Here is a 19,167-nt window from a genome sequence, read left to right as displayed (position 1 = left end):
AAGAAAAGATGGGATGCCTAATGCATTACATCTCTAGTAATTTGGAAACCCACAGAGGAGATACTAATAATTTGAAAACCTAACTCTGAATGAGTTCATGAAGTACAGCAATTTCTCTGTAATAGGAAGTGGAATACTGACAAGCAGTAAGTGATGAAAACATATGCAAATGAAAACTTATGAAACTACTTTCAACAAGAAAATCCTATCCCATAAAATTTTCGTATCTGGAATCTTGGTTAGTAGCATTATTCATGTATAAACAGTTCTGTAAGAAATACTACTTACTCATTACATATGAATGCATACTTCTTAAAGCCATAACCTATATATTTCAAGAACTTTCACATCAAGGGACAAAAGTATGTCACAACTTCTGCTGACCAACTGGTTAAACTTAGATATAAATTATGATTTTACACTAACTAATATGAGCAACTCCCTTTAAATGCTTCACTGATCTGATCTGAAGCTGCAGAAGATTTAAAGTGTCCATAGTGCTTTGAATGCCAAATGCCAGACTTTGCCCATATTAACAATGATGCACTCAATTAATACACTTCAGGTACAGCAAACTATCTTTATCATTACAAAAGCCCATCACAAATTAGTGTTTTAAAGAAAGAGAGATCAAGAAATGATATATTCATGTTAAATAAGCCTGCAAATTTATGAACTATAATCTTTGCAACTTGTATTCTAACTGCATGGAAGTTTCCATCCGTGAAATTTGTGCAAATCGGTTCAAATGCAAGCTTAGGTTTTATGAGAGAGGGATATAACTGAGAGGACATAGTAAACTAACCCAACTACAGCCTTTATAAACTTCTAATGGCTTTATTACCTTTTTACACTACCTGCATATTCCACAGTACCAGTACATGGATAAAACATAATTTTTCAATAACATTTACAGTCACAAATCACAGAATAACAATTAATATAATATATCTGTAATTCTACAGAGTATCCAATACTGTCTTAAATATTTGCTAAAAGTGGACTCAATATCTATTATCCAGAATTATATTAATGCCTCACAGTGAGGTCTAGTTTGATCCTAATTACCTAAGAAACAATGAATACAATAATATTTGCTGTACGTAAATATGGCACAGATACTTTAGACAAAATAAGATCAAATACGACCATGAATATACAAGCTCATGGTAAGCTGGTGCCCCTAAACTTGAGGTGCAAAGTGTTATTCTACAAGGGCTTAGTCACAAAGATAGTTTCTATATGAAACATAACCTTACTAATGCATAAAAAGAATTTTATATATATATATATATATATATATATATATATATATACATCATGATTACCGGGAAGTAATTTCTGTGAAAGAGTCCTGGGCCTTTCTAAAGGTTTCTGCTGCCCGAGGTTGTGCTACTTCCAGTACCAGCGATATGTAGACTCTTTTGCAGTGAGATGTTCTTTGACAAGACTGTACTCCCAATGATACAGCCTTGTGAAAGGTGACTTCGCACTCGCACTGAAACCTTGAGCAGGTAGAGTCTGGTAATACTCTTATGTATATTACCAGATTCTGCATGTTTGAGGTTACACTGTAAGTGAAAAATCACCTTTGGTGAGGTAGTATCACGGGGAGTACAGTCTTGTCAAAGAAATTCTCACTCTAAAGTAGTCAACATTTCCCTGATACTGAATGTAGTACAGCCTTGGGTGGCAGGAGACCATAAAAGGAGGTGCTAGGTAACACCAGGACTCTCTCATAGAAACTGCTCTTGAGGCAATCATAAAATATATATATATATATATATATATATATATATATATATATATATATATATATATACTGGTGTTATTGGATTCTGCCTGCTCAAGGTCACCTTGCACGTGAAAAGTCACCTTAAGTGTGGCTGTACCACTAAAAGTATAGTCTCATCAAAGAACTTCTCATTCCAAAGGAGTCCATATTTCTTTGTTACTGGAAGTAGCACAACTTTGGCTTGCAGGAGCTTTTAGAAAGAGTTTACTTGGGTAATTCTCTCTCTTTCTCTTTATATATATAAGGCACTACCAGACTCCACCTAATTGCAGTTACACCAAAAGTGAAAAGTCACCTTCGTTGAAATTGTACCACTTGAGTAAATTCATGTCAAAGACCTCACTTTATAGGAGTCACTTTCTCTGCTATTAATGGTAGTGTATATATGATATTTCTTCATCTGTTTCTTGTGTTATACCTCGTTAATGTGGAAAACAGCAATCAAGAAGGAACTTATATATATCAATGGACTGAACCAGGGCATGTGAAACAGCTGAGGTAAACCATGGAGAGGTCTGTGCAGACTGGCTGTAGATAAGCTGTAGTTCTGGTGCATAATACATGACAGCTAGAGAATGGGTGTTTTACTATTTATAATACTTTGTCGCTGTCTCCCGCTACCTCATGGGAGGGGGATAGGGTATGCTGTATCATGTGTGACAGGGTGGCGATGGGAATAGATGAAGGCAGCAAGTATAAATATGTACATGTGTATATATGTATATGTCTGTGTATGTATATGTATGTATACACTGAAATGTATATGTGTGTGTGTGTGTGGGCGTTTATGTGTATATATGTGTATGTGGGTGGGTTGGGCCATTCCTCGTCTGTCTCCTTGTGCTACCTCACTAATGCGGGAGATGGCAATTAAGTAAAAAAAAAAAAAGAAAGTAAAAAAAAAATATATATATATATATATATATATATATATATATATATATATATATATATATATATATATATATATATATATATATATATATATATATATATATATGTGTGTGTGTGTGTGTGTGTGTGTGTGTGTGTGTGTGTATTGCTTTCATCCTACTTCAGGAGTCCCTTCTATCTTTATGAAGCTTCTGCAACATTCAGGAAGCTGGCCAAGTCCAGTGTCAGGATCACAGGTCATAAAGTGTTGTGATGTTGTGTGTGCAGATAGTGCAGGGAAATTGACTTGTAAGTGCTTTGTGTTTTCATTCTGGTAGTTGCCTCAGAGATATGAGGGGTTTTTGGATATGTTGAAATGGTGTTTGTGATGTTGTAGGGATGGGTGATGTCCAGAGTGGAAATGGAAAACATGACGTATTTGTTTGGGGAAGGTTATATCTCGTGGGGTGGAGTTTAATACTTTGCTGGAAGGACAGCTGTTTAGTGCTTGATAGTTTACTTTAGTGTGTGTTTTTTCAAGGCCATATTTGTTGGTGGTGAGATCTGAGAGTCCATGTTGCAATACTATGAGGCTGGGGTAAGCATTTCATTTCCACTTGGGGGTTGGTGGTTTGTTAGTTTTATACATATATATAAAAAACTCTTAGACCCATTCTAAAAAGGGGTTCAGAGCACATATGAATAAACATATCACAGAAAACAGTGAACAAGCATGAAAAAATAGATGTATATACATATTCTTGTTATCTATACTTTTTCACCATTTCCCACATTAGTGAGGTAGGACCAGGAACAGACAAAGAAATGAAATGGGCTCATTCGCTCAAAACTACTCTCTAGCTGTCATGTTCAATGCGCTGAAACCACAGCTTCGTTGTTCACAACCAAGCTTCATAGGCCTTTCCATGGTTTCCCATGACTGCTTCATATGCCCTGGTTCAATCAATTGACAGCACATCATCTGTAAGTCAAATGGTACCAATTCACTCTATCACATGCATACCTTACACCCTCCTGCATGTTCAGGCTCTGAGCAATCAAAACCTTTTTCACTTTATACTTCCATCTACAATTCAGTCTCTCCCATTTACTTGTCTCCATCACTTTTGACACATATACCTTCTTTGTCAGCTTCTCATTATCCCCATTATGTCCAGACCATTTCAGCACACCCTCTTCAGCTCTCTCAAGCATATTTTTCAGTTATCACATCTTGCTTGTAACTTATCATCTCTTACTGGATATACTTTCCACACATCATATATTGTCTGGAAACATTTCATTTCTAACACATTTACCCTTTTCTAGTATAACATAACCCTAACACCCCTTTGACTGAAGGGGATCCTGCAGTTGCCAGGCTACACTTCCTCCTGTGACATGGAAATGATGGACCCCTTTGGAGTGAAAAGTTCCTTTACAAGACTGTACTTCCTTTCTTCAAAAGACAATGATACAGCTTTACCAAAGGTGTTCCTTAATTTGCTGTGTAACAACAGGTAGGTAAGTCCAGTGAAACCTTATTTTATATATATATATATATATATATATATATATATATATATATATATATATATATATATATATACATATCCTACACAAATAAGTATCATTAACAATCCCTTATTTATTGCTTTCTTACGTGTGATAAAAAATTTTCAGTAATGAAGATATGCTCTTGTAAATATTGTAATTCATAACCTTTATATTAGAAAAATATTAGAAAATGTTTCAAATCAGCACCAATCTAGATATTCCCACTGTTATAACCACTTTTCTTGGCATTCCTTTTCCTATGATCAACTAATAAATACTTTTCAACCAAAACATTAATTAATCTAAAATGCTGCTGAACCTATCCAAGCCACCTTTAGGTGATGATGTCTACAAGCAAACACACATTTAATATGCTAAATTCAGTACATCTCATTCATTTTTTTGGATGATACTATTCACTATAAAATCATTTGGCAGTATTGTCACTACCTATTTAAGCCACTGTCCTCTACATGATCCATTTAACTAATATTTTGAAGCTTAACTTGTGAGAAGGAATGAACTGCACTTATGCCTGAATGGAAGCATGGCCTATGTTCCTTTACACTGCATAACTCTGTCCTATACTAGAGATTTATACCAAAAAGTTGAATCAACATGGTAGTGCAACACTTGTATGACCCACAGATCAATTTATTCCAATAAAGCATGTTAATGGATAATTCATGAAAACAGTTTTATAAAAATATACATTGTGGCAAAAATATGGACAGCCCTTCTACTTGATCAATCTTCTCAGATCATCATGTAAAGTTAGCTCTAATTAAATAGTAATGAGTTTCCATTCTTTAACAATACAATATTTTCATTAAGTCAATTAAATGATTTTAAGGTTCATGAAGTCATAAGACCAAACTTAATGTGAGCCTTGTTATATATCATTCCTCAGCTTCTAATCTGAAGTGATCTAATTATAAACAGTGAAGCTCTGATTAAAAATTAGCACTCATTCTCTATTCTATATGCATATAAATTGCACTATAAATCAATTATATCTTCATCATGTGTATCTACTATATATATTCCACACAAACAACTGGAGGCAGTGGAAGGTTATGAATCACTAATCACAACACATACTCAATGTACTCTCAGCATTTGCCAATACCAACCAATGACTAGCTTTCCTTTCAATCATTATGAAAACTTGCAGAAAATTTATCACCAATAATCTTAATGCCCTTTCTAATGCAAGTCTAACATCATAGTAAGAGTCAAACAACTTTATGTCTATCATGACTCTTGTGCTCTAACATAAGATGGCAGCCAACAAAAATGTGCCATTAGCATTACAGAGAGGGCTGACATCGTTTAAAATCATCTACCTGAGGTTTTTAATAGAAACAAGTTAACAGGCAGGAATGTCAATAGTTTTATTATCAATTTTGTAGAATGAGGATAAAATATTTTCTCATTATATATATATATATATATATATATATATATATATATATATATATATATATATATATATATATATAGATATAGATATGGCACATTTTTACTGACATAAGTAAAGAGAAACACCAGCATTTCTGCATCTTTATCACAGTTTGGTAAGGTTAATATTGAGCCAACAATCTGCTGACAACTTGCAGAGCCCAGCACTAAAGCAGCTATAAGCTAAGATGTCATTCACTGATGAAACTGCATGAGATCATCCTCTCTCGTTTAAATGTGACAGAATGATACACATTGTGAATAACACAAAGCAACCTACATACGAAAGTGTTCAATATAATATTTCTTATTTTTCTTTACTGACAGATTTGCGAATCACTGTTTGAATAACCAGTAACATAAAGTTGAACCATTCTCTAATGCAGTATTCACAGACACATTTAATTGCTTCCCATTTATAAGGAAACATTTATTTACATCACATGTTAAATGCTCCCAATGCACTCTTAATCCTAAAAGTTCATTCTCTGAACTACAAAAAGAAGAAAGAAGAAAATTTAATTTCATAAGCATTTTACTCAAATTCATATCTTTTACCTTAATAATAAAAAGCAAAAGCCTCAATTCTTTGCATATTGCTAAATTTTTCTAAACTCTTCTAAATACAAGAAAAGGTTGAAAAAGTCATTATTTATCAACATCATCTTGTGAAGCATACCTGCTAACATGCAAGAGTTATTGCTAAGAAAACAGATTTTTTTTTGCTTTCACGCATCATTAAACACATTCATACAGACTGTTGAAATAGCTCACTGATACTCATTCATCATCATGACATTTAATACCCATTCAACAGAAAAAAATATTCAGTCATTAATAAACAAGACTGATTCACACATCAGAATAGAGAATTTGGGTGTTAAGCTCTGCAAGTGTTGCAAACTTGGCTAGGGTGCAATCCCCAGATACTGCAAGAAATCTAGCTGTAACTATCAACAATAGGGGACTAAAAAATAAATCTTATTTACACTTCTTCTCTCAAATAGAACAGACTTCCTTGAAATGAGAGATGTGGTCAGTCAGATCCAGAAGTATATCATGTATTCGTTCCCATAACCAGTAAGAATTAGGATGATTTGTAAATGTATTTTAAAAGGACATGTACATGAGTTCTGACATATGGAAGTGAATAATCATGTACTGAAAATGTCAAAAGACTGTATATATGCATGCATGCATGTACATATGTACAGGCATCTATGCTTGTATGTGGCTGTTAATGGACTCCACCCACACAAGGTTACACCGAGAGTGAAAAGTTACCTTTGGTGAAGCTGCATAATTGGGAGTACAGTCACATCAAAGAACTTCTCACTCCAAAGGAGTCCACATTTCTCTGCTACATGAAGAAGTAAAACCTTGGGCTCCAGGAGCCTCTGGAAAGACATCCTGGGGTAATTATGAATGAATGAATGAATGAATGAATGAATGATTGAATGAATGAATGAATGAATGAATGTGTGTGTGTGTGTGTATGTATATATATATATATATATATATATATATATATATGACTGGACTACACCTGCTTGAAGCTACTCTGCAAGTGAAGTCACCTTTGGCAAGGCTGTATCAACATCAGCTAATAAATAGAGTAGTCTTTTCAAAGAGTTTTTCAATTCAAAGGAATCTACTCTGTCCCTGCTACTGAGCATAGTGGAGCTTTGAAGCTGTAGGAACCCCTAGAAGAGGGGTCCTGCAGTAATACTGGGACCCTTTCTGAAAGGGGACGTGAGGTAATCAAACAAATATGTTATTGTTATCATACAAAGCCAAGACCCATTTTACAATGGGCTATAACTTCAGCACTCCCATTCTGGGGCTTCTGCAGCTCTAAGGCTGTGCTACACTCAGCAGTATGTACAAAATGAATTCATTTGAAGTGAGAAGTACAATAACACATCTATACATTCTTCTATCAAAAATGATACAACCTCACAAAAAATTACTTTTCATATGTGGTGTAACCTTGAACAGGTGTAGTCCACTAATATGTGTGTGTAATTTCGTCTACGTGTATTTTTTTTTTTTATCTATTTTCTATTTTTTTAATGAAAGGGGAGAGCTTTCAGCCCAACTGTCCTCCTATTTCCAAAGGTCCATTTTTTTTTTTCTATTGTAATGTGATGCTACAGCAGATACCCCAACTCACAGATTTGCATTCACGTGATGAAATGATAACAAACAATGTTGTCATAAAACAAATACCAAACTTAAAACTCATAAAATTTCATCTAAGAATCTTGATATATAATCACGGTAATACTAAATAAAACAAAGACATACAATGCATAAGTTTCTATGAGACTCCACAAGGTTAAGGCAGGACAAACTAAATCCATCATTCGACCAGTGTTACTTCACTGCATATCCTAGACTGTTGTAAGGCTGCCAGATTTACATAATACATTCCTCAAACACTTCACAATGTGGATCACAGTGTATTCTTCATGGATGTGATTGGAGAGACTTTCAGACCAATGTTTAATGGGGATTTAGAGCCTTGTAATGACTGCATTTGGACGTTATCTACAGCCAATCTAAAAGTATCTTTTTTTTTCACCAACTGGCTAACATATTCATATAGCACTGACTAGGTAAGCATTTTCACCAACTGATAATGGCCAGCTGATGGTTAACAAGGAAACCTTCATATTCTCTGTTTGGAAGTTACTGCATTTTAAGTGGTGTGCTCCACTAACTCTGCTTCAAAAATACATCAAAGATCACCTCCATAGTCAGTAGATATGATGTAAAATCAGTTTTTAATAAAAATATGCCCAAATATCTTTCCATAAAAATCATCTTTATTTCAGCTTTAATCATGTTAGTATCACTTTCCTTATCACACACAAACCTATATGCAATATATATACATATAAAGCTATGAATAAAAAATATGTCAAATGAATTATGTGACAAAGACTCCTCCAATCTAAGGTAAACAGTACACTCAACTTCAAATTATCTAAAGATAATGATGGATATGTCTAAAAGAACTTTATTTCTAAATATTTTTCATTGATTATGTGGTTACTCTGGAGTACTAATCAATGAAGTTTAGCATTTTCACAAGACAAAATTGCCATTAGTCATTTACTGACAATGGTTTCTTTACTGCAGTGATCAAGTGTTTCACTTGGTTCATAACGTTACTTCAGGGTCCCAGTTTTCCACTCGTCATAAATTTTTCAGGAAATAAGTAAAATAACATAACTTAAAATAGATCTGAAAAATGAGTGCTTCACACTTAATCAAACAAAATGTTTCAAAAACACCTAATATATTGGGGTGGTATCCTCACAGGCAAGCAGAGTTAGTTTAATATGAGAAATGAAAATGTCAGAATGGTGAAATCTGAACACACTCCCACAGCATAATAATCACCAAATGTCTGGATCTTGTTTTAGCAGATATTAACTATGGTCCCATGGGCTGTGAAGGTATAGTATCATTCTAGTCCTAGGGGTATCTATTATTAACTTAGGTATATCGTCTCTACTTGATTCATGAACAGAAAGTAAGTGATATATCAAAAGATATAGAGAATCATGTGATCTAGCAATTATAGCTAAAGGATCTCACTAGTTTCAATGATATATGAAGACCTGGGCAGTACAAGCCATACATAAACTAAACCAGTATTTTGTGATATATACACACACATCAATCTAATAATACAACACCAGGATCTCCCTTATGGGACTCCTTAACTTCGAGGCTGCAATCTAAGCAGCACAGAAATGTTAGACTCCTCTAGAGGGAGACCTTCCTCTATGAGGTTTATCTTAAACCAGTGACAACGACAATCTTTCTTTTCATGAACTTTCACTTGAAGAGAAACAATTTACAGGAAGAATATGAACATTATTATTATCATTATTATTATCATTATCATTATCATTATGATTATGATTATCATTATTATTATTATTATTATCATCATTATCATTATTATTATTTTTATTATTATCATCATACAACTTGTACAACTTCTCACTCCAAACAAGTCCATCATGTCCCAGCTACTGATCGTTGTGCATCCTTGAAGCTATAAGAACCCCTGGAGAAAGGGACATGGCATTATATAATAATAATATGCATATGATTATCATTCTAATTATGATTATTACCATTTTCATTATATATATATATATATATATATATATATATATATATATATATATATATATATATATATACATATAAATCATTATCGTACATAAACCTGGGACCCCTTTTCTGGGGCTCCTGCTGCTTCAAGGTTGATGGGGCACCATGATTATAGAACCCTATCCTGAACTGTACAACTAATTTTTCTCATTAACAAATGCCTAACAAATATATCATTGATACACAAGTCACTTAAAAACTGTTGGAATTACGGTAATACACATACGACAGTTTGTTTTGAAATAATGTATCCACAACACCCTATGCATGTTATTGCCATATGATCTGTAACAATTATCATATTGAAACTCTAAAATTGCTGTACAACCATGGTACAAAATATTCATAACACTTTGCAATACAGTACTGTATTCTAATCACTATCAATGTATACTTTATGGTTTTCCATAGAACATGAAATTAATACATTGATAAACAAGTAATTCCTATTGCAAACACATTATAATGCTCAACTTATAAAATGACAAACAAAAGCAAATGCTGGAGTGATCGCATAGCGTTCACCAGTCCACTCATTCAGTTTTAATGCGCAAAGTTTACAAATGATGCGTCAGTTGTCCTGCACTTTTTCTCCAACTATGGAATTTGTTCTAAGTATCAAAGATATTCTTGTTTAAAACTTTATCATAAACCAACAAAATAAGTGAGAAGTGACCAGCATCAACTAACTGTACTAAGGACAATAAAAACATGGAAAAACTATCAATCTTAATGCAATATGAATGTGCACATAGTTCTACCAACATCAGTAGAGTGCTTTATCTAGTTATATACCTTTGATGTCTTTAAGTAACACACAGATCAGCAAATGTGAGAAAATGTATCCAGAAATATTTCCCAAGAATGTCTCACCTTTTTATAACCCTGTCTATGGTAAAACTGGCTTCATTTAAAGTGATTTCACTTAAGGTAACAGTTTTCAGGAATGCATCCCTTACTTTAAACAAGGAGCCCTAGCATTACAATCAGAAGCAGGGAAATGAATTCCTTTTAATCATTTGGAGTAATAAGTTCCACAATAAAAGGGCACTCTACTCCATCAATGCAGCCTTGCCCAAGGTAATTTTTCACATACAGTTTAACCTCATGCAAACACAGTCAGGCTGTATCATCAACAATCGACAGAGAGGTATACACCCTTGTAAAGGACCTTCTCACCCCAAAAGAATCCACCATTTCCCAAAACTGCCTCAAAACTGCAGGAGCCTCACTTATATATATATATATATATATATATATATATATATATATATATATATATATATATATATATCTCCATACATGCTTGCCATTTCCTGCATGAGCGAGGTAGTGTCAAGAACATGACAGAGCCTCAAGAAGAAAAAATCCACGATTGGTTCCTTAATCTCAGCAAACAAAGACCGATTGAATTCTCAGGATTAAAGACATCAAGTTAACCCTTCTATAAGAAACCCTGGCACTTATTTCCTCACCCATCCCCATCCATAAACTGATTAAACAGTAATGGTGACATCACACACCCATGGCAAAAAGGATAAAGAATACTGTCTATGTATATTCTGTGTGTTGTAAAAGGTGACTAACAGAGGCAGGTGCAGGGGGCTGGAAATCCTTCCCTCTGTATTAATTTCCAAAAGAAGAATCAGAGGAAAGAACCAAGAAAGGATTTATTCCTCTGAGGCTCAGTCATTTGTTGTTGGCACTACCTAACTCGAGGGGGAAACAGCGAAAACAGGTGAAAGAATACATATATATATATATATATATATATATATATATATATATATATATATATATATATATACACACCTGGGTCAACGTGCTGTCAATGTGTCAATGGACTGAACCAGGGCATATGAAACGTCTGGGGTAAACCATGGAAAGGTTTGTGAGGCCTGGGTGTAGATAGGAGCTGTGGTTTCGGTACATTTCATTCGAAAGCTAGAGACTGAGCTGAGTGTGAATGAACACGGCCTTTTTTGTCTAATTTCCTGGCGCTACCTTGCTGAAGCAGAGGGTAGTGATGCTGTTCCCTGTGGGGAGGGGTAGCATAGGGAATGGATGAAGGCAAGCAAGTATGAATATGTACATATGTATATGTCTGTGTATAAGTAGGTATGTGTATATGTTGATATGTATGTGTATATGAGTGGACAGGCCATTCTTCGAGTGTTTCCTGGCACTATCTCACTGATGTGGGAAACAGTGATTATGTATAATCATGAATAATAATAATGTATAATAAATATACATATTTCTTTCTTTTTTCTTTCATACTATTCGCCATTTCCCGTATTAGCGAGGTAGCGTTAAGAACAGAGGACTGGGCCTTTTAGGGAATATCCTTACCTGGCCCCCTTCTCTGTTCCTTCTTTTGGAAAATTAAAAAAAAGAAAAAAAAAAAAAATTGAGAGGGGAGGATTTCCAGCCCCCCCGTTCCCTTCCCTTTTAGTCGCCTTCTATGACACGCAGGGAATACGTGGGAAGTATTCTTTCTCCCCTATCCCCTATGTTTAATACTTGATTGCTGTTTCTCACGTTAGTGAGGTAGTGCCAGGAACAGATACAAGAAAGACCACATCCGCTCACATCCATTCTCTACATGTCATGTTGCATTTTGCACCAAAACCACTCACACATGTACACACACATGTGTATGAGGGTGGGTTGGGCCATTCTTTCGTCTGTTTCCTTACACTATCTCGCTAACACAGAAGACAGCGACAATATATATATATATATATATATATATATATTCCTTGCATGCCTCTCACCCTCTTGTATGTTCAGGGGCCCAATCGCTCAAAATCTTTTTCACTCCATCCTTCCATCTCTAATTCGGTATCCTGCTTCTCTTTGCTCCCTCCACCTCTGACACATATATGCTCTTTGTCAACCTTTCCTCACTCATTCTCTCCATATGTCCAAAACCTCTTTTTGAGAAAGAGTCCTAGTGTTACCAAGGATCTCTTTCCAGAGGCACCTGCAGCCCAAGGTTGTACTACTTCCAGTAACAGGGGAACATGGACTCCTCTGGAGTGAGAATTCTTTGATGGGGGTATACTCCAAATGATACAACCTCACCAGAGGTGATTTTTTATTTGTGGTGTAACCTCTTGTGAGTGAAGTCCAGTAACATATACATGTGTGTATCACACTCCACCTGGTTGAGGTTACACTACCAGTGTAAAGTTATCTCTGGCAAGGATATATCTTTGTAATTTGATGAAAGTATAGTTCTTGTCAAAGATCTCACTCAAAGGAAGTCAATCCTGACACTGCTACAGAATGTAGCACAGCCTTGAAGTTACAGGAGCCCCTCAGGTTGTATCAAAATAATTATAATAATGAAAATAATAAAAATAATAATAACAATAATAATAACCAAAATATACATGTATATATATTTCTGATACAAACTTGCCACTTCCCATGTTAGCGGGGTAGCACCAAGAACAGGGAAAATTCCTCTTTTTGCTCCTTGCTCTGTCCATTCTTTTGGAAAGTAATATAGGAAGGGGTATTTTCAGCTAACTGCTCTTGCCTCTCTTAGTCGCCTTCTAAAACATGCAGGGAATGCATGAGCAGTATTCTTTCTCACCTATCCCCCAGGATAATATATATATATATATATATATATATATATATATATATATATATATATATATATATATCAAGGTTTCAGAAGTGGTAGAGGATGTGTGGATCAGGTGTTTGCTTTGAAGAATGTATGTGAGAAATACTTAGAAAAGCAAATGGATTTGTATGTAGCATTTATGGATCTGGAGAAGGCATATGATAGAGTTGATAGAGATGCTCTGTGGAAGGTATTAAGAATATATGGTGTGGGAGGCAAGTTGTTAGAAGCAGTGAAAAGTTTTTATCAAGGATGTAAGGCATGTGTACGTGTAGGAAGAGAGGAAAGTGACTGGTTCTCAGTGAATGTAGGTTTGCGGCAGGGGTGTGTGATGTCTCCATGGTTGTTTAATTTGTTTATGGATGGGGTTGTTAGGGAGGTGAATGCAAGAGTTTTGGAAAGAGGCGCAAGTATGAAGTCTGTTGTGGATGAGAGAGCTTGGGAAGTGAGTCAGTTGTTGTTCGCTGATGATATAGCGCTGGTGGCTGATTCATGTGAGAAACTGCAGAAGCTGGTGACTGAGTTTGGTAAAGTGTGTGAAAGAAGAAAGTTAAGAGTAAATGTGAATAAGAGCAAGGTTATTAGGTACAGTAGGGTTGAGGGTCAAGTCAATTGGGAGGTAAGTTTGAATGGAGAAAAACTGGAGGAAGTAAAGTGTTTTAGATATCTGGGAGTGGATCTGGCAGCGGATGGAACCATGGAAGCGGAAGTGGATCATAGGGTGGGGGAGGGGGTGAAAATCCTGGGAGCCTTGAAGAATAAGTGGAAGTCGAGAACATTATCTCGGAAAGCAAAAATGGGTATGTTTGAAGGAATAGTGGTTCCAACAATTTTGTATGGTTGCGAGGCATGGGCTATGGATAGAGTTGTGCGCAGGAGGATGGATGTGCTGGAAATGAGATGTTTGAGGACAATGTGTGGTGTGAGGTGGTTTGATCGAGTAAGTAACGTAAGGGTAAGAGAGATGTGTGGAAATAAAAAGAGCGTGGTTGAGAGAGCAGAAGAGGGTGTTTTGAAATGGTTTGGGCACATGGAGAGAATGAGTGAGGAAAGATTGACCAAGAGGATATATGTGTCGGAGGTGGAGGGAACGAGGAGAAGTGGGAGACCAAATTGGAGGTGGAAAGATGGAGTGAAAAAGATTTTGTGTGATCGGGGCCTGAACATGCAGGAGGGTGAAAGGAGGGCAAGGAATAGAGTGAATTGGATCGATGTGGTATACCGGGGTTGACGTGCTGTCAGTGGATTGAATCAGGGCATGTGAAGCGTCTAGGGTAAACCATGGAAAGCTGTGTAGGTATGTATATTTGCGTGTGTGGATGTGTATGTATATACATGTGTATGGGGGTGGGTTGGGCCATTTCTTTCGTCTGTTTCCTTGAGCTACCTCACAAACGCGGGAGACAGTGGCAAAAAAAAAAAAAAAAAAAAAAGAAATCAAGTATGATAGAAAATAAAGAAAATGGTATAGCATTAAGAACAAAGAACTGGGCCTTTGAGGGAATATCCTCACCTGGCCTCTTCTCTGTTCCTTCTTTTGGAAAATTAAAAAAAAAGAGAGGGGAGGATTTCCAGCCACCCGCTCCCTCCCTTTTTAGTCGCCTTCTACAACACGCAGGGAATACGTGAGAAGTATTCTTTCTCCCCTATCCCCAGGGATATATATATATATATATATATATATATATATATATATATATATATATATATATATATATATATATATATATATATACCATTTTCTTTATTTTCTATCATACTTGATCACTGTTTCCCGTGTCAGCGAGGTAGCATCAGGAAACAGACGCAGAATGGCTCATCCACCCATATACACATATATACACATACACACATATGGTATATATATATATATATATATATATATATATATATATATATATATATATATATATATATATATATCCCTGGGGATAGGGGAGAAAGAATACTTCCCACGTATTCCCTGCGTGTCGTAGAAGGCGACTAAAAGGGGAGGGAGCGGGAGGATGGAAATCCTCCCCTCTCACTTTTTTTTTATTTTCCAAAAGAGAGAACAGAGAAGGGGGCCAGGTGAGGATATTCCCTCAAAGGCCCAGTACTCTGTTCTCAACGCTACCTCGCTAATGCGGGAAATGGCGAATAGTGTGAAAGAAAGGAAAGATATATATATATATATATATATATATATATATATATATATATATATATATATATATATATATATATATATATATATATATATATATATATTTGATTACTGATGCATGTATTTATGGAATGTTTTCAATGAAGGAGCACAAATGAATGTCAACAATGCTTTAGCAGAAGCAAAGAAGTATAAAAGATCTAAGGAAATTCCAGGACAGTGTAAGGTTACACTAGATGAAGTAAGTTCAAGCTTGCAATAATCAATACGAAATAATGCACAACTACTTGCAGTGACAGACACTTTAAAACCAATTAGCAAGTTATTTTGAGGAAATGAGGGAAATACTTTTTTCTAGCATCTTATTACAAAATGGCCTTTACAGTGGCCTTACAGTGTCCTTCAACAAATATAGCTGTGACCTCTAGGCTAGGGAAGAGTTAATTCAAGTTGGGTCCTTCCAAAAGGGCTTACCCATTGGCACACTACAGCAAGAAACAGCTACTCTGCCTAGCTGTGGGATGAGCCCCAGCTCCTGATAAGAAACTGAGAGTGCTTCATGAGCATATTTTCCAAAATAAATTATCAGTTTTCTAACATCAAGTGTGTATACTCAGAAATCATAAAGTGAGAAAATCTGCATACATATCATATGGCCATAGTTCATTTGATATAAGTGCACAACTAATGTACATGTTGGTTCTTCGTTTTAAGACTTGATATCTTGAATTCTATAACACAAGGCTCTGAAACAGCCAAGAAAAACAAGATACATACCCCAATAAAAAAATATGGTCTTAAATCATCACAAGAACTTACTTATGTATGATGGCTCTACTGCCTGTCCACCCACTGCCTAATGGCTTTCAATGTCTAATAACCAATTTGGGAAATCTGGATAAAAATCCTGATCACGGAAATTTCAACTTAAGTTAAGATTCAAACAAGATACAGGAAATTATAAAATATATGTAAAATAGCTATGCATGGAGAAGACTGTATGGGTTACCCTGCTTTCAGTGTGATGAAACAAGTTATGGATATACACAATAAATATAATGAGACTTTGCACTCTGATCTCAATCTCAGGCACAACTGAGATTTAAGTAGCAAAAAGATTTCTCTGTATGCATATGGAAATTTTAGAACACATGTAAGTGTCATACACTTACAAGAAAAAGAATTATTCATCTAAACAGTTTGAGTAAGTGTAAATCATCTCCATCTCATCTATAAGAAAAAAAAAATCAAGGCACAATAAAGAGATCACATCAGAAACAAGATAAATAAAAACTATTATGATAAAATTAAATTTGTCATTTTAAAATACATCCAAAATGTGAAAAGAGAGTGCAAAAATTGTTCTACTTACTTATCACAGGAAAAATAATCCACTGCTCTAAGTCACAGATTCACCCATGAAATCAAGACTCATGTGCATGTGAAGTGCTCAGCCAAACTACTGATTTGATACCTAATTTTGATTACATGCCACATTTACTCTGCTTTTTAAAACTTATAACTGGAATACATACAACACATAATATACAACAAAAGATTTGCGAGAGGCAAATACATCACAAAAAGGTTGTCTGGCTGAGGCAATGTTTAGATGCTCAACACCCATTATTATTTTTTCTTGTTTTAGTCATTCACTTTCCAAAAAATTAGATTTAACAGCTGATTAAGAGTCTTTAAATGCTCCTATAAAGATTTTGACACAGCAGGTGTAACAATGATCCCCCAAATTAAAAAAGTAAAAAGAAAAAAAAGTCTAAATCCAGTATTTTTGTCTTGTAATTTTTTTCCTATATTCTTTGGAAACTTACGTTCCTGATAAACCTATGGTAATATCTTTAGTTTTCCTTTTCATTTTGATAAAATATTCATGAAATTATCTGCTTATTTAGAGACATTTCAACAAGCCAGTCATCAGTCTCAACAACAGAGTAACAAGGTATTCGCTATATCATGTTCTAGTAATGAAAAAAGATCAGGTGCTTTAAGGCTGAGAAAACCTGTGCAGCATCTGCACTGCAATAATAATCAAAACGACTCTGACACCCTACCTAGAAATATAAATCATCTGTATTTCTTAAGATGTTAAGGATGATATCAGGTCTGTATATCAACAGGGTGGATCTGGGGTAGTTCAAATTCATAACCTCAAATTCAAATGTATAAGTTTGTAATAATTACGAAAATGGAAATCTTTATCACTGTGGCTAGTTTCTGAATATAATTTTTGCTCAATTAAATTCAGTTCAATCTTGTAGTGTCCCTGTATTACCACACTGTTGCTGAACCAAATCAGCATTGATGGGGCTTCAGTGAAGTCCTACTGGAACATCTGAGGTATTCTTGGAGCAGGTGAAATGGCGAGTGTTAGCCTTGGAGAGGATATAAAGCAACAGCCACTGTAAATAGCAGCAACAGCATGCTACTTCCAATTTGGGAGGAGGAATCTGGTTTGTCTGCTCGTGTTGGAGGGGCTGAAAAATAAAATTAAATGTCAAAATTAGCATCAAAGTAAAGGAAAAACGAAAACTTAAGATTCTTTCTGTAATATTCAACCTACACAACAAAATGCAGCAGCAACATAGTCTTGTCACTTCTAAAAACACATACAGCTGTTGAAGAGCATCGAATGGAACTTATTAAGCATGGAGCTAGAATTAAGAGGCATGAGTTTGGAGGAAGAACATTTCTATATGTAGCCACAGAAGAGTATAAGTGTATATGATGCGGTATGGTTAACTTCTTTGAAAAATCTTTAGGGACCACAATTATGTCACCAATGACTAGATCTGGGAAATTCAAAAGGATTAGTACATCAAAGGCCAAGAAAGGGTACTGAACAATATGGGGCATGTTAAGAGGAAAAATATTCTCACAGTACCTCCCTTCCTATATGCATTGCCTTGTAAATAAATACCTCCATGCTAATATATATATATATATATATTTTTTTTTTTTTGCTTTGTCGCTGTCTCCCGCATTTGCGAGGTAGCGCAAGGAAACAGACGAAAGAAATGGCCCAACCCACCCCCATACACATGTATATACATACGTCCACACACGCAAATATACATACTTACACAGCTTTCCATGGTTTACCCCAGACGCTTCACATGCCCTGATTCAATCCATTGACAGCACGTCAACCCCGGTATACCACATCGATCCAATTCACTCTATTCCTTGCCCTCCTTTCACCCTCCTGCATGTTCAGGCCCCGATCACACAAAATCTTTTTCACTCCATCTTTCCACCTCCAATTTGGTCTCCCACTTCTCCTCGTTCCCTCCACCTCCAACACATATATCCTCTTGGTCAATCTTTCCTCACTCATTCTCTCCATGTGCCCAAACCATTTCAAAACACCCTCTTCTGCTCTCTCAACCACGCTCTTTTTATTTCCACACATCTCTCTTACCCTTACGTTACTTACTCGATCAAACCACCTCACACCACACATTGTCCTCAAACATCTCATTTCCA

The 19,167-nt window shown here is 35.5% G+C and overlaps 1 protein-coding gene across 2 annotated transcripts in view; it reads right to left on the bottom strand.

Annotated features, from left to right (window-relative positions):
- Positions 1-810: 810 nt before the first annotated feature.
- dally (division abnormally delayed protein) overlaps positions 811-19,167 on the bottom strand; it is a 396,480-nt gene continuing 378,123 nt past the window's right edge. For both annotated transcript variants that reach the window (XM_071670341.1, XM_071670342.1), the window contains one exon: positions 811-18,158. In XM_071670341.1, coding sequence (XP_071526442.1) covers positions 18,052-18,158 — 107 coding nt within the window. In that variant the 3' untranslated portion in view covers positions 811-18,051. The remainder of the gene's footprint in view (positions 18,159-19,167) is intronic.

Source organism: Panulirus ornatus, chromosome 15 (genome assembly GCF_036320965.1).
Source record: "Panulirus ornatus isolate Po-2019 chromosome 15, ASM3632096v1, whole genome shotgun sequence".
Lineage (NCBI taxonomy): Eukaryota > Metazoa > Arthropoda > Malacostraca > Decapoda > Palinuridae > Panulirus > Panulirus ornatus.
Note: the sequence above shows the minus strand (reverse complement) of the source record. Positions and strands in the feature narration are given on the sequence as shown.